At 44.2% G+C, this 21,001-nt stretch overlaps 2 protein-coding genes across 2 annotated transcripts in view; both read right to left on the reverse strand.

The window, feature by feature from the left end:
* Positions 1–12,678, reverse strand: part of rinl (Ras and Rab interactor-like) — a 15,974-nt gene extending 3,296 nt beyond the window's left edge. The window contains exons 1-10 of the mRNA XM_018742686.1: positions 12,363–12,678; positions 11,292–11,436; positions 10,494–10,647; positions 7,786–7,894; positions 7,185–7,257; positions 6,703–6,791; positions 4,938–5,014; positions 4,544–4,784; positions 3,412–4,059; positions 1–155 (exon numbers count right to left, since the gene is read on the reverse strand). The exon at positions 1–155 is cut by the window's left edge and continues 163 nt beyond it. Coding sequence (XP_018598202.1) covers positions 1–155; positions 3,412–4,059; positions 4,544–4,784; positions 4,938–5,014; positions 6,703–6,791; positions 7,185–7,257; positions 7,786–7,894; positions 10,494–10,647; positions 11,292–11,341 — 1,596 coding nt within the window. The 5' untranslated portion in view covers positions 11,342–11,436; positions 12,363–12,678. The remainder of the gene's footprint in view (positions 156–3,411; positions 4,060–4,543; positions 4,785–4,937; positions 5,015–6,702; positions 6,792–7,184; positions 7,258–7,785; positions 7,895–10,493; positions 10,648–11,291; positions 11,437–12,362) is intronic.
* A 920-nt stretch (positions 12,679–13,598) lies between these two features.
* Positions 13,599–18,885, reverse strand: sirt2 (sirtuin 2 (silent mating type information regulation 2, homolog) 2 (S. cerevisiae)). The gene is made up of 16 exons (XM_018742722.1): positions 18,729–18,885; positions 18,453–18,499; positions 18,182–18,236; positions 17,970–18,080; positions 17,560–17,601; positions 17,301–17,407; positions 17,063–17,119; positions 16,689–16,757; positions 16,467–16,596; positions 16,105–16,164; positions 15,604–15,659; positions 15,388–15,464; positions 15,212–15,263; positions 15,042–15,109; positions 14,601–14,667; positions 13,599–14,435 (listed from the first exon to the last, which is right to left on the reverse strand). The coding sequence occupies exons 1-16, from the start codon at positions 18,742–18,744 to the stop codon at positions 14,292–14,294; spliced, it is 1,158 nt and encodes a 385-aa protein (XP_018598238.1). The 5' UTR covers positions 18,745–18,885; the 3' UTR covers positions 13,599–14,291.
* Positions 18,886–21,001: the final 2,116 nt, after the last annotated feature.

Genomic DNA, 21,001 nt, shown 5'->3' on the forward strand with positions numbered 1-21,001 from the left:
GAGGGCCTCGGGATTTTGCTTCCCCATGGTATTCTGGTTTTCCTTTAAGCGCTGCATGGAGCCGTCACGGTTACGGTAGTCCAGGAGAGAGGCGTAGAGGTAGGTCTGAACCGGCTTGAGTAGCGCCTTGTGTATGGCGAGCTCAAGCATCGCATCTACAGTGAGAATGTAAAGAGAGGAGGACAGGAACAGGAATAAATCGGGAAAAGGATGAAAGACACACACGCACACACTGTCTGAAACCACTTGTCCCGTACGGGGTCGCAGGGAGAGGGAGGGGACACGCCCGGGACGGGACACCAGTCTATTGCAAGGCATCCAGAGAAGGACTCGAACCGTAGACCCACCAGAGAGCAGGACCCGGTCAAACCCACTGTGTCACGGCACCGCTGCACCCCCCCCCCTTTTTTAAGGCTGAAACAGAGGAGCAAAATATATAACTGAGCTGTCAGGGCTTGCAGTACTAGACAAAGATGTTCGAATTTTGCGGAAATCTTTTTTCTTATCGACTGATCCTAAACTAAAAGACTTTATTTTCTTTCGAAGATTTTAGCCGAACAAACTTTTTTGAGCTGTCTGTACAGTACGGTTTTCCGGACAAACAGCGAGTGAACTAAACGCGCTCCGTGGGAATGAATCACCGGAATCGGCTCGCAAACCAAAAGGGGAAGAGTTCGGCCTCAAACGCGGCCCGGCGTTTCCATCCAAAATTTTACGCAGATGTCCTGCACGATCTTTGCGGAGCAGGAAATACTAACTGGCGCTGTGGCCTGGACGTGTATCTCCTGCATTCCTTCCACGGATAGAATGACATCATTTGGTCCACGGCAAATGAGTTCTCGTACAACACATGTTCTTTCCAAAGCTGCTCAAGCTACAGAACCCTTACAACACTTGAGTGTTTGAGCCAATTGAATGAATCACTGAGCTTTAATTTAACCACGTAAACAGTTATATAACTAAAAATCAAATGCATGTAGCCTGCAAAATGACTATATCCCAAGCTCAGAGAAACTAGTTTAAACATCATGGTCGAATTCCATTTGACCCCCATAAAAATAACCCGCTGAAGTCTTTCAGAAAGAGCACGAACCAAATCTGTCGCTTAAAGCAAACGCACAACCCGCAGCCTGATCAATACAACAAATACGAAAAAAAAAAACTGAGTTAAACTGATAAAAGAGTCACATGACAAACTTTGAACAGCTGTAAAAAGAACACTTTCATTCAAAAACCCACGGACACATCATCTGAAACCACTTGTCCCATACGGGGTCGCGGGGAGCCGGAGCCTAACCCGGCAACACGGGGCGGAAGGCCGGAGGGGGAGGGGACGCACCCAGGACGGGACGCCAGTCCGTCGCAAGGCACCCCAAGCGGGACTCGAACCCCAGACCCACCGGAAAGCAGGACCCGGTCCAACCCACTGCGTCACCGCGCCCCCCATTCAAAACCCTTTCCACAAATAGAAAAATATGCATCTTCTGGGAAGGCAAGTCTGCAAAGTATTTGTAGTAATTGTGTAGATGCATGAGTAGAAGGACAGCAGGTGAGAACACGCCGCACAGGGTAAGTACTATAACACAACACAGTATCCATTGTAAGTCTCTTTGGAGAAAAAAAGCATCTGCTATATAAATAAATGTAAATGTAAGTACTACAGTATATCACAATGTAATGTACTAGGTCGCTGCACAGTAACATCGCATCATGTGCAAGCTGCAGTAATGAAATGCATCGCTTTCTGTTGAGTAAAATTTTTGCACCGCTTCACGTGTTCTCCGATACTTTTAACGTCACATCGGTAAAAAGTAACGCCGATGGCGCCGGGAAAGCTACCGACGGAGGCAATCAGAATACAGCAGTAGAGAAGTCAAGCGATGTGATAAAATCAGCACTAAGCTTAAAAACATCGCACCTTTGTGTACACGGCTGAGGGAGGGAGCGCTGCCGGACGTCAGAAATAGAACCGAGAGCTCGCTCGGACCGCTCGCGTGCGCAGGGTGGAGAGGAGGGTCGTGGAAGTCGTGAGCGGAAGCACCGAGCTCTACGAATAGACGAGCGCATGGGGAGCATAGAGAGATAGCGACAGAGTATGAGTCTAAGTGTTGGGCTAGTGCTGCAGGTGTATCCCATGCTCCCTTGGTACACCTATGTCGTGAAACATTTTCACAGATGCACTGCAGGGAAAGGGAGGGGGGCGCAGCAGGTTTGGCCGGGGCCTGCTCTTTGGTGGGTCTGGGGTTCGAGTCCCGCTTGGGGTGCCTTGCGATGGACTGGCGTCCCGTCCTGGATTTGTCCCCTCCTCCTCCGGCCTTGCGCCCTGTGTTGCCGGGTTAGGCTCCGGTTCCCCATGGGACGGGCTGTTTCGGCCAGTGTGTGTGCGCGCGCACCGGAGGGAAGCTGCTCAGCACTGACACGTTGCATATCCTGCTACGATTCGACGTCTGAAAACAAGCCTCAGCTGGAGTTAAGAGCTAAGAAAGCTTTCTTTTCTTCTTTCGCACGCAAAATGACATCGCTTCCGTTTCAGAAAAACCCGCTAGAGCAGACGGCTCCACGCGAGAACGAGATCAGCATACCTTCCTGTGGGTAGCATTTCACCTGGGCAACCGGAAACCAATATAGAGGCTGTAGCCAACAGCACCTAGTTCCGAACCCTGAGCTCGGAACAGGAAAAGCCGAGGCCGTGCAAAGCATTAGCTAAAGGCTCCAGACCTATTACCAAAAATGGTTGAATACCTAGTCATATATAATTTTTATGGCGTTTTCGTTCGCGTTTATGAACAAATCGTATGTATTAATCGTTCCAGCTTAGATTTCCAGTTCGTCCACGGAAACATTAAGATGCGAGAGCAGGAAATTCGATTTATATGGTGAACAATAAAACAACATACACTTCAGGCCCCTTACTCACCACAACCATTACTAATAAAATGTTTTACGCACGTATGAAAAATACTCCATATCCACTGTTGTTCCTCTAGGATTTTTTCTGCATATTTTGATTCATACATTGTAATTAATTTTTAATGATGGCCTAATTCAGTCGTGAATCACTGCTCTTCATAGTTAGCTAAAATTCTCACTAATTATAAGAGGTCATCGTATAAGGTGAAACTGTTAGTAGCCATGGTTCTCATACTAAACTGAACGGGTCTATCACAGTGTTCCGTCATGATGCTCCATGTAGGCCTTGCTTGTGCTGGTGTCATTTCTATCACATGACAGGCTAAAGCATTTTCCCCATTGAGGCATCCAGCTGACGGAACAGGCTTTTCTGGCCTTCGCTTTGTGGCATATTTCATGTTTTTTGCCGAATAGTTCAATTTTTAAGAAGAGCTGCGGTTTAGTCACTCGGCAAGAGGATGTCAGCAAGTAGCACCGTGAAGGTCTCTGCTACATACTCACCAATGTCCCACTCGGCCATGTCCCCCATGCTGTCGATCAGGGCATGTATTTCTGGACTGTCCAGTAGGAGCTCCCGGAGGCTCGTGAGGGTGCCTCGCACTTCCTGCAGCAGTTCGGTTGCGGAGGGGTGGAGGCCAGCGCCGCCTTTCTGGATCTTCTCCACGAAAGCCCGTACACCCTCCGCAAAGGCCCCGCTCTTCCGTTCGCTCAGCTCCTGCACCCTGTAGGTGAGTCGCTTCTGTGGCGACATGAGGCCACCTATAGCCTGTCCCACAGCTGAGAGGCGGTGCTTTACCTTGTCAGCCAGGACCAATGGGAGGCGGTGAGTGGGGGTGTGGGCAGGGCTTGGGATGGACTCAGACTCGTCCTCAAGACTACTTATGGACAGGGAGTCTAGCTCCAGGCTGGGAGGGTGAAGCAGAGAAATGAGCGGAGGGGGGGACATCCACACCCCGTCTTCAATCCAAGACACACGGTGTGGGGATTGTGGGATAGGGCTGCTTAGCGGCGTGGACTCCCTGGAGGTCACGATATCCTCTGCAGATCCCCTGTGTCCTCTTCTCTTGAAGGAGTCAAGGGTGGGCTGGCTGGACCTCCTGAGTACCACAGGAGCAGCGGGGGAAGCAGGAGGCTGGGTCACGGGGGACGCTGAAGGAGAGGACGGGAGAATGGCCATCAGTATGACTTCCACCATGTGGATGAGTGTCTGAGAGAACAATTTGCACAAAACCTGTCTATGTGGTGTTCTAGAAACTTCACAGTAGGTCATCTCAGAGGCGTACGAGGAAAACCACATAAAGATGCACGCCATACGGTGAATAATATAACGAAGAATTATCGGGGATTAATTGAAGATAAAAGACATAATCATAATACGTAATTACCGTAGAATACTAAAACTGAAAAAACAAATACACTCCAACAACACATTACACCTGGAAACGGTTCTTCCAGAGGTTAAAACAGCATCGTTTGGGAAAACTGATGCATGCAAATAATAGATGCTTGTACTGAGTTACGCAGAATTTTTTTCTCATAAACATATTTTTCCCAGTCATTCCAACAGCAGTGATGAAAAGCAGTCGGTGTGGTTAATGTCGAAACGGAAACGCAAATGCGTGGATTGCTTTACCCGAACCATCACATCCTATGCTGCTAGGCTCTTGGTCCAGCGATGGCCCTCGAAATTTGCGTAAGCCTGCCCCTTGCCAGGTCCTAGTTGTGCTCAGCCGTCTCTCTCTCCTGTGGCTGGCTGTTTGTCTGGCGAGCAAAGAGCCGGTTTTGGAAGGAGGCTGCTCCATCAGCCAGTTGTCCCCGTGTTCGTGGAGGTACAGCGGGTTGATGATGCATAGCGCTCCATTTGCAGAGGTCACCTGTCAATCAAGAAGGTCTGAGTACTGTGGCAGGCAAGATTTAAACAGTACTGTACTCTGTTGCACTGTACTGTACTCTGCAGTCAATATTTAAACAGATGACATTTAATCACCAAACAATTTTTACAGTAAAAGTGAAATACTCAAATTTACCTGTATGGAGCACATGCTGAGTCCAGATGGATTTGGGATCAGATGACTTGGGTCCAGGCTGGAGCATAGCCAAGACTCTGTCGAGCAAACAAATAGAGAGGAAAAGAACTGAGAAAAGACAGGGAATAAGCAGTTTTACAAGAAACTCTCAGTTAATTTCATTACATTCTATTTATATCGGGATTATACTTAGTTTCACGCATACATTTTCAGAACCGCTCGTCCCATACGGGGTCGCGGGGAACCGGAGCCTACCCGGCAACACAGGGCGTAAGGCCGGAGGGGGAGGGGACACACCCAGGATGGGACACCAGTCCGTCGCAAGGCACCCCAAGTGGGACTCGAACCCCAGACCCACTGAAGAGCAGGACCCGGTCCAACCCACTGCGCCACCGCACCCCCCTAATTACTTAGTTTCATTTCAGGTCATTCCTATGACTTATTGCCAACATATTACATGTATTGTGTATACAGTTTACACTGGTTCCTCATGTTACAAACACTCCAAAGATATGAACATTTTTCCATTTATTTATTAAATTTTATTTCTACTTGCTTGACTTGATTATTTAAAAAAAATGTTGTGGAGCGAAGGTCACCTGTGTTTCCTAGTCTCACTAAGAGCCACCAACGAAAAATGCCTTCATTCCACCCACTTCCCACTCATTCTGGGTCTTCTTAAGTATCAGTGAACAATAACAAGAGGGCAAACACCGCACATGTTTATGGAATAAATCAGTTAAAAACCTGCATTAAATACGAATTTATGAAGATGACATTTTTATTTTCGGTCATTTCACATTGGTTTTAATGTAGCTTGAAGTTAATTCTTCTTATCATTGGTGTATCTGAGACCTTTATTGAAACTACTTTGTAAATAATTCCAGGCACATCTCTGTTAATACTCTTTTACTGAATGTACGGATAACAAGGCAAACTGAAAATGGCCAAAAGCTGTGGATTATTGCTCATGTTGCTTCTTGTTAATAAAAGATAATAAAATAGTAGAACTGCAAAGGACTGGGGTCCCATTCATGGTGTTCCCTGCCTCACACGCTGTTTTTCCAAGATAGACTCTGGAACACGGTAACAACGCACAGGACGAGCGGTTGATCAAAGTGGAATACGGAAAAGTCTGGCGGCAAATTTTTAATTCATTACAGTTTTTTGTGAGGTTTTTACAGAACGTAGCACGTGAATAAACTGAGGGACCTCGGTATTATTAAACTTTCACTGACTGCGGTATATCACTAAAATGAGGGACGTGTATAATTCAGATTTGAATGAATGTGAATTAGAGATATAAATGACTGAGGTTTACAAATAATTTGAGTTACAACCAGACTTCTGGTCCCACTTGTGTTTGTTAATTGAGGATCCAGTGTACTGATCATAGTTATTTCAACAGTTTCCATCTAAACACATCATCTGAAAGCACTTGTCCCATATGGGGTCGCGGAGAGCCGGAGCCTAACCCGGCAACACAGGGCGGAAGGCGACACACCCAGGATGGGACGCCAGTCCATCACAAGGCACCCCCAGCGGGACTTGAAGCCCAGACCCACCGGCAAGCAGGACCTGGTCCAACCCACTGCACCACTGTGCTACTGTGCCACTGTACCCCCCTCCATCTAAACAAAGAACTGAAATTAAAATAGCCGCAATTCAGGCGTACTTAATGACTACGAGAGAATGCTGAGCATCGCGATATCACTGACACAGTAAAGAAGTATGAAAAGACTCAAGGGTGATGCGAGAGACTCACTGGGGCCTAGGGTGGACAACACTTGCTCTGGTTGCTCAGTAAAGCCGAAGACACATGGAGGGATGAACAAAGAAACCGGCAGCACATCCCTTCGCAAGAGAGAGAGCACACATTGTCAAGAAATGACCAGAGCAACTTAATATCACCAACATTTGCACTTACATTTATTCATTTAGCAGATGCTTTTCTCCAAAGCGGCTTCCATTGAACGCTACGTAGCGTTATCAACCCAGCAGGTTCACCCATGGTGTGTGAGTGACAGAGAGAGTGTGTTCCACCAATGTCTGGATGAGTGAAACAACGTACATCTCGGTCTCAACATGAGCTCAGCTCCCAGAAATCCATGTCATAAGCTGCATGACTGCTATTGTCTGCAGAACATTGCAAAATGTAGAGGGAGGAAAGCGCGAAGAGTGCAGAGCAGTACATCCGAAGGTGTGATTCTTCAACCACGGGCTGTTTCAGATTAATCTTGCTCTCACCTGCTCAGAGAATAGAAGGCCACTAGCTGGTCCAGGTCTGAGAAACCCAGGTGGGACTCTGAGAGGTGCAACACTAAAAGAAAGAGAGACAAGAATATTTAGTGTCATAGCTGATGCTTTTATCAAAAGCAACTTAGAGCTTTACCCACTTCGCTTGGAGGATGAGCTGTACAACAGGACCCCCGCTAGGACTTGAACCGATGACCGCGAGTTACAAAAGTCCGCGTCCGTAAGCCACTCCGTTATTTACTTCTGTAAATATCCGCTTTGAAATTTTGAAAAGCAATAATTCGAGAGCAACGTTTTCCATTATTCTGGACGAAAATTACTTCATTATTCATGTAACCGAAGGTTTCCTCCAGAGCCGTGCGCAGTGTGAGGTTCGTATATCAAGCTATATACATGCAGTATATTTTCCCATCAATGCAGCAGAATAATTTTAAGCAGAGCAATACAGGGTAAGTACCTTGCTCTAAGGTACTGCAGCAGGAGAAGGCTTTTGAACCTGCTTCCTTTCGATTGCAAAGCAACAGCTCTAATCACTGTTCTCTCTGCTCAACTGTAACCTTTACACAACTCAGTGCACTGCAGAGGTCTGTACCTGCACCAGTGTTGCGGATGGGGAAGTCCTTCACGGGTTCACCGCGGCCTCCTACAGACATGCATAACAGCTGTGGGCGGGACATCGAGTCTAGAAGCACCAGGAAGCTCTACAGAGTGGTGGCACAAACACGTCAGGGCAACAGAATTGAAAATGAGTCATCTCTGATAGTACAGGGGTTCCTGGAAAAGGTGATGGGGGACAGTTCTCTAGGCTGAGGGATGGAGAAGAAAGAAGAAATGGGCAGATTTACTCAGAACCCGTTGAGTCATTCGGGGACTACCGAGCACTAACGTCCCCCCCAGCTCCGCTCTCGAACCCTGACAGCCTTCGCACAAACGCTACAGGAAGTCTGAGCCAAAAGCATCAGGGCAATGCTGCTAGACAAGAATAGTTACCACAACCTTCAGCATGTGACAGAGAAAAAAAGCAAAAGAAAAAAATACACACACACACACACAGCGCATCTACATATGTATAAAGAAAAAAAAAACGATTATACATGTTCATAATCCCTAAAGGCTTTACTTTGTTTGCTCTGCATGTTTGCATTTCTAAACTCATCTAGCCACACTGCTGGAACCGTTTCAGAACAAATCATTACCCTTGAAAATACAAAGTGGCAACGTTTAATAAAGCGAAAATGTAGTGGCACTTCTCGTGCTTGCGGTTAAATGTTTACGCTGTTTTCTTTTCATGCCGTTGGATGTGCACCCTCAAAACAAGGAGCGTTGGTGCCGCGTGTCTCGTACCTTGAGGAGCAGCCAAAGGATGATGTTGTGAGAGAGGTGCCCTCGTTTCAGGGCAGGGGTACCTACAAGGTTTGCCGCTTCAAGTTATTTTTTTTCGAGCAGGAAGTCAAATTGCATGATGTTCCAGGTACAAACCACATACCAACCGAAACTTTGCTCCACACCAGGAAAATCTAAAGTCACCGAGCGCAGGAATTTCCCTGGGCTGCGTTAATCGTCCACCTCTTACAGAATTATTAAACACCTCTACTTTCCACTTCGTTTTCCAGTTCACCTCACGCTGTTAAGAATTGTTTTTTTTTCTCACATTTTTTTCCCAAGTCTTTTAGTCGCTCTTTCGTCGATGCAGTGTGAAATTTCAGATTTTGAACAATGATAGTTCGTTTTTAACAATTAATAATTCTCGGCAACTACACGTCCAACCGAAAAGAGTAAAACTAAACGAAGATCTGGAAAGTCAGTCAGTAATTTTTTCTTATTCACATTGTCAGTCTACTCTATTCCCAGGGGGCAGGGAGAGGTCAAGGTGTAAAAGAATTATTTTCATAACTGGATCCTGTTTGGTGGTCAGTTTCTTGAGCGTGTCAGGCCAATCACTCATTTTCCAGCTTGACCCTGGCCAAAACACCTCTCTGTACCCAAGTGACAATGGAGCACCTTTCCATCATCTCTCATCCAGCATCTTCCTACTCCGCTGCTCTCATTTCCTGAATTTCCCTCCCGCAAACACCCTCGGCTGTAGTAGATCTCCCGTACCTTACGCCACTTCTGCAACAGCCAAAGAAAGGACACGCTGTCTGACTGCCAACACGCAAAGGGGAAGAGGAACCGATCGAATGAGCACCTGGGCAACATCTACAAGTAAATGTCCGTATCGGTGACTTCTTTACGTGACCGGGACTCACTCGCTGGAATAGGCTGTGAGAAATAGGCACGTTGATCACTGCCCTTTCTTCAGGAGCAGCACGTAGGGCTCGAGACCCTGCCCTCACGCCCCTAACGTTCAGCACGGTCCTTTGGCTCACAAGCGCCAAAGAATGACGGACCTTCCCCCGTCAAAGTGTGAACCTGCCAGGGGTCTGTCTGCGAAACGAAGATCGGTTGTAGACACATAAGCCCAAAGTCATAGGTGCGCTGGACGATGACGCCCTTTCAAAATTCAGTAATTAACCGTCATAGAATCGCCTGCCTCTGGCAGCAGCAGTTAAATACTGATTTCAAAAAGCCATAGAGTCAAGAAGAGAATAAATTGTGCTACAAGATGCTATTTCCTGTTTAAGTGATCAGTTAAAATAACCACTGCAGTAATGACAGAGAAGAAACCCAGCCCGATGACACAGCAGACACACTTCTGACACACTATGTTCCTCCGTAAGTTCTAATTTCATGCAAACCTATATGTGCGTGAAAGCACGGCTATAGCGTAGCGAGCACCTCTTACTCTGCAGCTTTCGTTGCTGGACAGCGATGTTTGAGAACGCGCTTGAAAGAGGCAACACCTTTGCATTCATACTAGTCCGACGTACCGACAAAGGAAAAGAAAAATGCGACATTAAAAACGATCGGTGACTCTAAGGTACCGGGATGGTGGAAAAGTGAGAAAATAGGCTGTGAAAACCATCAGTGCATGCGAACGCATACTTCTTTTCCTGAATTCAGACTTTAAACCTCAAAGCCACTCAAACCGTCCTGCTGAGCTACCGCAGACGTGCAAGCACTGTATTGTGAGTGTGTGTGTGTGTGTGTGTGCGTGTGTGTGCGCGTTGTCTACTTTAGCAGAGAGGAACAGGAAGTACATAACTGACCAGCATGACCAGCTGCATGAGTTTCTTTTACAGGCAACTTATTTTTCAGCGAACAGATGATACTTCACACACACAGTACAGCATATAACACATTTCTATCATGTGCACAAACTGATGGCTGGTTTGCAGTTCTTAGTGACGCCCTGCTTACCCCAGGCTGTCGACCCCAAAGCGCAGTGTGAACCGCCTCTTGGGTCCAGGGGCTGCCGAGGGCCCAGGCAGGCTGGCACAGCCGAAGCCTGTCCAGCAGGGTTAGGGTCTTACTGGAGGCCGCGTCGCCCCCATTCGACATCTCTGCGGAGGTCCTTAGAAACGAGCAGAAGAAGGAGCAGTTGTATAGGGGATCAATTGGTTATTTTGTACCAGTTCCCAACCCCTTATCTATTCTAGGACTATATGAATTCACACACACACACACACACACACACACTGACTGAAACCACTTGTCCCAGGCAGGGTCCCGGCAAGTCGGAGCCTAACCCAGTAACACAGGGCGCAAGGCCGGAGGGGGAGGGACACACCCAGGACGGGACGCCAGTCCATAGCAAGGCACCCCAAGCGGGAGTCAAACCCCAGACCCACCGGAGAGCAGGACCTGGCAAAGCCTGCTGTGCCACTGCGCCCCCTCACCATATGAATAGCATACAATTACTTTACAAATAATGAATAAATTCCCTTTCTGGATTTATTCTAAGCACACCATCCCTAAATACAAACACACCAAGTACATTTATTCATTCAGCTGACACTGTCCTCCAAAGCAACTTACAATGTTAAGCTCCCTACAGTCATTTACACAGCTTTAGCGAAGCAATTCAGAGTAAGTATCTCACTCAGGGGTACTACAGCTGAAGGTGGGATTTGAACCCACAACCTTTGAGCTCACAGCAACACTAACCGCTACGCTACCAGCACTTTCGAAGTGTAACGTTACAAAGTTGTCACTCACCTGTCCGAGTTGTGCATCTCACCTTCACAGTCTTCAAAACCCCTCATCATCAGCAGCTTTGAAGAACGACTGCAGGAAGCTCAGAAGATCTAACTGGGTCTCACAGAAACTACCCTGTTCCTCCCCATGGATGCCGATGCTGTTACTGTAACACAATTGTGGCAATGAAAGGAACTCGGGGAAAGGACCAGAAGCGAGTGAAACGGTGTATAATGATGTCACATCTTAGTTTCCTCCCTAGAACAGCTCTGTCAACCCACCATGTATGACACTTTCTTGTGTGAAACCAGATGTGGTATCATTGCCTTCAGAACACTATGTTCCAGCTCTAATTTACTTCTCAGCCCAATTTAATGTGGAGTTAATACCAATATTGTTGAAATCAAGATTTTACAAATAGTTGCATTGCTTCTTGAAGCAGAGAGAGGAAACATAATGGGTTTATGGCTATTTCAGCAATAACCAGATAAAATGATTGTAGCAAGGTAGTGAGGTGCATCAGAACTTCAGACCAGGTCTTGACAACATCTGCTTAATGCTGTGGAAGTGACAAGTTTTTAGTGTTAATTGCAACCTTGAATTAACTTTTGTGTTCATTCAGTTCCACGAAATTGGAGGGTTAGGCTTTACGTATTAGAAGACAATAGAACCTGTGTGTAAGAGAGCTGGTGAAGTTCAGAAATGTTCCTTCTAAGGAGGTGCTGAGTTCCTACTAACATGAAAATGTGCGTACGCCTAAACTGGACCATCTTCGATTAACATCACTGAGAGTTTCTACTTGTTTTGCATATAGTTAAAAGACTGAAAGAACCTGAAACTACAATGTCTACAAAAACATGACCTGGAAAAGGGATTGGGATCTGGAGATCTAACCCGTAGGGGTTCAAGCAAAAAAAACTGTACTCATAAACCCACTCAGTCAAGACACCTGGAGCACTTCTTGGTTCCATAAGAAAAGGGCAAATATCCCACCAAACGAGGAAAGCACATGTAGAAAGACTCAACAAGACGTGTTCACGGAACGAAGGTACATGTACGTGAGAGGATGGGAGAAGTTTGGACACCACTCACCTTTGCTTTGCAGTTCAACAGATTAGTCCTCGTGCTCTTTCTATGTGCCAGAGGCACGTGCAGAAGGGCGCCTCTCCACCACACCAACTGCCTGTACGACTTCTATCTCTCGTGAGGCTCGACCCTTTCGTTTCATTCCCCTCTCGTCTCGCAACGCTCCCCTAGTGCTTAACGTCTTTTCTCTTCCTCTCTTTCACAATACATCCCGTTCTGCAGGAATAGATTAATGCAGCGCACAGTTCGGCATGTTAATTTTTGTGCGTCCGAAAGGGTAGCTTTGTTCACTTTTCTGCTGCACTTCACTTTTCGGAGTGTTTTTCTCTCTCTCTCTCTCTCTCTACAAAGTGTTCTTGTGCAAGATGTTCGACTTTCTTTTTCTATGATGTCTTCCGCTTTCTTTCTCTAATGTGCGGTTAACCTCACGCCACTATTAACACACAGAGCTGAGCAGGGAAGCATGAACTGAGTTTTGTAGTGCAGAACACAGGCAGAGTTCCACCGTTCATGGGTGCGTTCGTCAAACACATGCACACGTTTACAGCCACTTGCTTCTCGTTCAAAGCCAGGAACATCAGGGCTTCTGTTATGCCTTTTAATCACGGACGCATGTGCGTAAAGGAAAAAGCAACAGTGAGCAAACTGCACTTCTGTAACTAGTTCCACAGGAAAAAAATATTTTCTAGGTACATCTATTATGATTTTGCTCACAAAAGCAGTGTGTGTGAGCAGCAGGAGTTGAAGTAAGAAACTGATCTTGTGGTCGAAAAGCTGATGACACAAATTCAATAGTACCCTTGAGACAAGTGCCGTATCAGCATAACAACTGACATATTGAAGGATTAAAAATAATGTGTTAAATGTTAAGCTATTCAAATTGAGTCACAGCAAATAAACAATAGCTACTCAGTACTAATTCAATTTTTGTGACGAATGGTCACATCACGTTTACACGTATTATGCACTTATTATGCACTCCAAATTACTGAAAAAATTCTGTTGTTCAGTCAACAAAAATAAAGGAATATTATTTGTATAATTTTTATTTAGTGAACATTTATTCATAGTCTAGAAAGTATTATTGTTTATTTATATATGTACTCCTATCTGAGGGCTTAGTTAGTACTTATATGTGCAGTACAACCAGAGTCCTTATGAAAAAAAAAAAAAAAAAAAAACACAGAACCACTGTTCCAGTCTAGATACCAGTTTATTTACATTTTTTTTTTTTTTTTTTTTAAACTTATGCAACAAATGTACCACTATGTGGCCAGATGAGATACGGCAGCAACGTGATCAGGAACAGCCCACAGCAGCCAGTTCAATCTCACTCAATCTACCAGGTATTACAGCGTATCAAACACCTCAACATTAGAAATTTAATGAAACAAAATGTGTGAGCAATGGTTAGGAAATCCTATAAACTTAACTCAGCAAAACTTAAAATAATTTTGCTGAAAATATCAGAATAGATATATTAATATTTAGGAACAACTGATATTAGTGTAGGGAAGAGGTTTCTGTTTATTTACAGCATCGGCAAGATTTCTTCCTTTGCGAATAATTTTCGTTGTCAGTAAATTACAGTTTTACAGGTTAAGACCTCCGCCCTACAGACATTTTCTCTCCATGTGATTTTCTAAAAATTAAAAAACCAAGCAAAGCAAAATTTCTGCAGCATTCAGAGTTTTATTGTTCCCTCTCTACTCACTGAATTTGCTCTTTAAAATTATGTCTACTGCATTTCAGTCTGTGAAAGCTTAAACCAAATAAATAAGTGAGGGGGTAATAGACTTGATTGGTAAGAGAGGGCAGAGACACCAACAATTAGAAAGTGCACATTTTGTAAGAGAGACAGTAACCGACCAGGAAACTAGCAGCCCCTAGGCTGGTTAGCCACTTGCTTTAATTTCAGCAGTCCTCTGTGATGAGCTACTCTAGCTTGTCACTATTCCCTGTCTCTGTTGCAGTCTTTTCTTCAGCTTTGACGGTCTGATTGGCCAGTTTAGCTTTATCCTGTTTGTCTTTGCTGTCAATCAGGGCATGTTCCCGTTTCACCAAATCCTCCAGCTCAGCCTTTAAAACAGAGATGCAGTCACTGCACTGTGTAAAAAAAGAACATGCTGCATGACTTCTGCAAGGCTATCCAAATAAAGTATGCTTTGGCAATAGAAAATCTGAATTGCAATTTATAGATGAGATTGACTTATGTCTTCGTGAACAGTGCCACATATGCCTTACCTTCCAACCCAGGAATTCAGCGAGCGCCATGCAGCCTTCATCACATGTGCTGATATAGGCCACATCCCTAAATATAGCACCCAATGATTATACAGATAACCACAAAACATCACTGCTACTGCTATATGCAAAAAGCATCACATCAACAGCCATTCACCTCTCTAAGGTGACAATCTTAGAGCCCCAGAATGACTCGTGCACTGTATGCTACCTAAACGTCAATCACACTCAAACTTTATGCAACATATAACTACTTTTTCTGACTCTTTCTCTTGCATGTGCACCTTGCAAGTTTTTTTTTTTTTCTACCGACAAATTTAACTATGCACACAATGTCAGAGTAGAGTAGGAAATCAATGACACAAACTTAGAAATATACCGAAACAAGTACTGGGCTCCAGTTTTTGCACAGGAGTAATGGTGACGTCAGCCATCTCTCACCTGTATGCTTTTTCTGAGTCAAAGTCCATCCCACCTCCAAACCCCAGCATACCCATCAGAGCATCTGACTGTCAGAGGAGGTGAGGGGAAGAAAGGAGTAAACAATATCGTAAATAATGTAATGGGCTTTAATAAGTATGATTATGAAACAAAAAAGCTTTGGTCCTTGCCTGTCCTGTCTTCTCCATGTTAATGAGCAGCCTGGGAGTGTTCTTTGAAACCCTGTGGACAGAGTTCAATGTGAGATGGAGAGACAATGTGGATGCTGGAAAGAAAAAGACTGCAAACAACATGGACAAAAAATTGCCAAGTTAAAAAAAACCACTTAATCAATGGAGCCACTCACTTGTTTACCAGAGATGCAAAGGGCTGCACCTGCAGAGAAGTTCCCATAATAATAAGCAAGTCACAGCGAGGGAAGTCCTGAGCAAGAGGGAAGGTCAAATACAGGCTAATGTGAGAAGCATCATCAGGTACAGTAACATGTAAAGACAGAATACATCTTCTACAAAACGCTGATCATCATGGAGTCCACTCATGCAATATATTATCCCTCCTTTACCGTTGTTGTTGAAGTGAAAAATTTTGCTGGCAGATTCTCGCCAAAAAACACAATATCTGATAGGACAAAGAAAGAGAGAAGGCAAGATTTAGATAGCATTTTGGCAGCTTAGGCATGAGGTTCACCCAGAGACCACAATGGTTTTATGCAACCCAGGTATGGATCAGACAGAAGTTTACTCCTGATAGTAGTAGTGCTAAGAAATCAAGGAGAGCACAGACAGCTTTCAACAGGGGAGTTTAAAGTGACTTAACTTGAAACAGTTGTTTAACCTTAACTTTGCATTTGGCTAGTTTTCCTATTTAAACATAGCAGACTACACACCACTTAAATTTGATGCTTAGTTTTTCAAAATTATCCCCAAGATCATGAGATGTAAAAAAAGTCCTGATTAAATAGTAAAGACTTGACTCTTGATATCAAATAAATGTCCCAGTCCATGTGAGAGACTTTAAAACTGAAAAGTATGATACAGATGAGTGGAGAGGAATCTTATCTCACCAGGCTTAACAAGGCTGCTGCACTTCTCACACTTTGGAACCTCGTCTGAGAAGATCCTCGCTGAAGACAAGTTATCAAAAGCCACTCAGTCAACACATGATTTTTTTAAAAATCTTGTATGGCAAATACTTATAATGGGCATTCATTGTGTCTTCATAACAGACAATGATGGCTGGGTCAAGCAAAAAAACAAAGTATGGAAATACCCTTTTCAGTTTTTTTTTTCTTTTTAAAAAAAAAAAAAAAAAAAAAAAAAAGCATTGCATGTTTTCTGAAGGTTCCATGGAATACGCTGTGCATTTCCAGAAGACAAACAATGTGTATTTATTGCTTCATGTACATGCATTTCCAAAGCCTCTCACCTTTCATCCAGTCCAGGTTGTATTCTTTGCGGCAAAGAAAGCTAACACAGTGTGAGGTGTAGAAGGTTCCGTGGGCTTCCACTAGGTCATCTTCCTCTAGCCCTGCTACTCGCTCCAGGGTGTCAATGTTCTGTCCCACCAATCACAGAGCAGAGGTTCATTCCTCAACTCACTAGAAAAACTCACGAGTTTGTGCAAACAACAGACTTCAAATTGACCAACCTGAGAGTAGCAACGTCTAAGAAGCCCTTTATCCTTCAGCATCCGGATGAAGTAGTGACAAATTGTGGGCTGGCATTCAAAAACAATCATGGTTTGATGGAACCCTACACAGCAACTTCCATTCAACAATCAGCAGTGGAGGTCAAATAGGCATCAAAATACAAATATCAAAATATCGTATAACTAAATGTACATGTAGTACTCATTTACATTAAAACGTAAAGCCATTTTTGAAGTACCTTACTCAAGGGCACTACAGCAGTAGATGGGATTCAAATTCTGAAATCTTTGCATCTGAAGGCAGCAACTGTAAACAGTATTCTAAATGCCGGACACCTCTTACATTCTGCTCTGTCAGAAAACGAGTTGCTTACCTTAAACTGTCCAGGGTACAGCTCCTTGGCCAGGGCAAAGAATGGCTCTGGGTGTTTCTGAACAGAACAATGAAAATGAAGATTGAGGATACTGTGTCTGATACAGGGGAGACAGTTGCTCAGTAAAGACAAAGACAAGAGCATTATTGTATAATTTATTAAATTGCCAAAGAAGGAGCAAGAAATGTATAGCTCTGTAGAACTCTAAAGATCTGGCTAACACTGAGATGGGGAATACCTTGAAATAGTCGATCTGAAAGATGGCTTCTGGGTAAGGCAGGCTATACTTTTGTAGGTTGGCATAGAGCCCTGTCCCAGGAGAGCGAAAATCCGGAATTCCTGCCGCTGAAGGTAAAAGAATAATACTAATCACATATTACGATAAGACTGTTCACATGTGCATTTATAAAGACCATTTTAGCAGAAAGAAGAAGTGGAAAAAACATCACTTATAATTGCTTTCATTTATACAGTGACAAAGAGGAAGGAAAACTCACATGTAGATATTCCAGCCCCCACCATGCAGATTATGTTTTTACCTGTGGAGTAGTATAGATAACAATTTAGGTATTTCAACTGAATTAACTGTGTAAACACAAGCAGAAACTGTAGCACTTGAGAGACCCTAAATGAAATTTACTTCTCTAGGTGTAAGGAACTTAAACAAACACAATGAGATAAAACTGCAGTTTTGCGTGTGTATTTAAATCACAGACAAGCATTTACTAAAACATTTCAGGGAAGAAACAAAAGGACTGGCGCACTAAAAACACTTCTTCCACTAAATATTGTACTACTATTAACATTCATACAGCCTTTTGAGAATATTTGCCTTGTGCCATTTTAACAAGTTTGTGTGATTTGAGGGACTTGGTATAAGTTTACCCAACAGTGCTGTGAAACTTACATTTGCCACTCAGAATATACCTTGCCACCCCATCCAGTGTCAGTTCATCCAGAACCTTCTCTCCTGATCCCAAGCCCAGGGTACGAGAGAAGAGACTACGTAGGAAGTCCACTGACAGACCGAACAAAAGGTGGAAAAGAAAAAAAGAGGAAGTGAAGACAAACCCAAATCCTTAACCGCAGTGTACCATCCTGGGCCCTAATCGCTCTTACTCTCTGTTTCTCCAGATGCCTCGTCCTCCTCACTGCTGTCCTCTGATGGCTCTTCCTATAGATTGAAGAGTTGGAAAATGTAAACAAACAATAAGAAACTGCATTACCTAGCCAACCATACGTTGTCTTAAAGGTACTCAGTGATGTATGCAGCAGGTTGAGGGAAACTTGTCTACAACTCAGTTACCAATGTGTTACATAACAGATGAATAGATCAGCATCTATCTCAGTCAGAAACTCAAGTTATGTGGGCCCTGGCCTTGTTCTTCACCTCTCGATCACAGAGATTGGAGTCTTCTTCCTTCTCCCTGGGCGGCTCTGAAATGTAATACACAGTCAGAGCAATTCTTAGTAGCTGTATGGCTGGCAAGCTGAGAACATTCGACTCTGACTATAGAGAGTATGAGTGAAATGACAACTGTAAACACCACTGGTCCAGCTGCCAATTAAAGCAACTGTTTTATCGTGCAGCACAGTGACTGTGTGACGGATAGGCCCAGCTGTCAAGCTAACACCCACTTTCCCAAAACAGGAGCATAAACATTACCTGGTGCATCCGACATTTATCCGTCTGCACGAGACTAAAATAAAAAGCAGTGCTGAAAGTTTACGTGCTTGTATTTTTATGCTTTTATCTTGAACGTGAGTGTGTTGTTCGCATATCCACTTCCACGTCCGCGACAACTTCCGTATGTGTTCCTCGACAAAAACCTTCCGGGTAAGAAACAGCAGTGGAGGCCGAGGTTCCTTTGGAAAAAACTTTCCGGCTGTAAAATACCGATCGACTTGTGTTCCTCGTAACGGGTTTATTACTGTATTTCTTTCAACATTTGTCTCTTATTCACAGACAACCGGTCGTCTGCGAGCGTTATATGTGAATAAGAGACAATGTGTACGTACAAAAATTCGTGTTCTGCATATGAAAACCACACACAGCTGTTAATAATTGATAAAACAGTCTAGTTAAATGCAGCGAATGCAGCAGAAATTCGACAGTAAAGGTGTCTGTTCAGTTCTCGAACCTCAACATTATGGCAAGATGTTTTGCTCTTGACCATATCTTACAATAATACATTTACTCGTGGTGCAGGCAGGCGGCACTAAGCTGTGTTTCAGTGAACCATACTTATTTATATTGGGTCGCGGAAATATTTAAATATAACTAACTGAAAGGTATTCAGTAGCTGCGTTGCCAGTTAGTTATTTAACTGTATGTTCAACAGTGCGATTCATACCTAGTTTTCCCCCCCTCGGATTTTCTTTGGCACCTGTAACGCAAATCAGTCTTCTTGGACTCACAGCACTGGAGGCCGAGGATTAAGGGCTCTACCGCACTCTCTTAATGGGATTTCTTTTGGAATCCAAACACCTGAAATCCAGTCTCTCCTCTCCTCTCCTCACCCCTCCCCGTGGCAAAATATTTGAAAATTAAACAGTTTTATGTTTCAATCTGAGAGAGCTGCATTATGTCATGAGTTTACATTTCATTTAGCAGATGCTTCTCTCCAAAGCGACGTACATCTCATAGAAAATACGATTTTTACATTACATTAGTAAGAAGAGAGACTTATATGCAGATGTGTGGTACTTTAGTAGTTTGTTTCTTTCCACCATATGAATCAATGTCCATCATATGAGTAGCTGCATAAAACTTTATCCAAGTTATGCGTGATTCCAAATCACCTTCCTAGTAATTTTTTTAGATATATATCAACATTTACATTAGCTACTACAGGAGTAGCTTTGTGAAGGTTTATCTGGGCACGATCTTAAAGTTATGGTTTCTGAGCATTTACACTTCACATGAACTTAAGAGATGATGGGCGAAGTGAGTCTGGAAGAGGTGAGTTTTCAGGCCCTTTTTAAATGTGGACAGAGATTCAGCAGTTCTGAGTGAGAGGGGGAGCTCGTTCCACCACCACTGAGACAGAACCGAGAACCTTTGTGCTTTACCTTTTGTGCGCGGGACCACCAAGTGAGCAGATGTGGAAGAGCGTAGCAGTCTGGTTGGGGTGTAGCGGTTGATCCAGTCCTGTAAATAGCTGGGGGCAGTTCTACTGATGCATTTGTAGGCCATAACCAGGGTCTTAAATTTGATCCGGGCAGCTACAGGAATCCAGTGCAGAGAAACGAGTAGAGGAGATACATGGAATGCTTCGGCAAGTCAAACACACCTTGTGCAGCAGTATTCTGTATCAGTTGCAGAGGTTTGATGGCAGTAGCAGGAAGGCCAGACGAGAGAGAGTTGCAGTAGTCCAGATGGGGTGTCATTGCGGCCTAGACAAGTAGTTGAGCAGTGTCTGTTGGGAGGTAAGGACCAATCCTACAAACGTTAAGCAGGATCTATCTGCAGGACCGGGTTGTAGCTTTGATGTGCTGAGAGAAAGATACTCAAGTCAATTGTTACTCCCAGACTCTTAGCCAAGGAGGTAAGCAAAATCAGTGAGTTGTCCAGTTTGATCGATAAATCGTGACAGGAAGACAGGCAAGCTGGAGGCGCAGGATCAGTTTTGGACAGGTAGAGTTGTACGTGAATTTTATGTGTGGTTTGCAAGCCAAACTTTTAATATGTTTTTTTGCACTATTTTTAGACACAAGTGTATTTTGTGCATGTACTACAATTGGTCTTATGTATAGGTCATTCATACCTTACAGGCTTTACTGTTTCTATGGGCAAATCCTGCCATGAATTTAAGGGACGAGCCCTGCGGCATGTGGTATCTTGAACGACATTTGCCACAATTTCCAGTTATTTAGTCTTACTGGCATTTCTTAGTAAAATCTGTTTTCAAAAAAAGCTGAGAGAAGAGTGCCGTGTGA

Source organism: Scleropages formosus, chromosome 10 (assembly GCF_900964775.1).
Source record: "Scleropages formosus chromosome 10, fSclFor1.1, whole genome shotgun sequence".
Lineage (NCBI taxonomy): Eukaryota > Metazoa > Chordata > Actinopteri > Osteoglossiformes > Osteoglossidae > Scleropages > Scleropages formosus.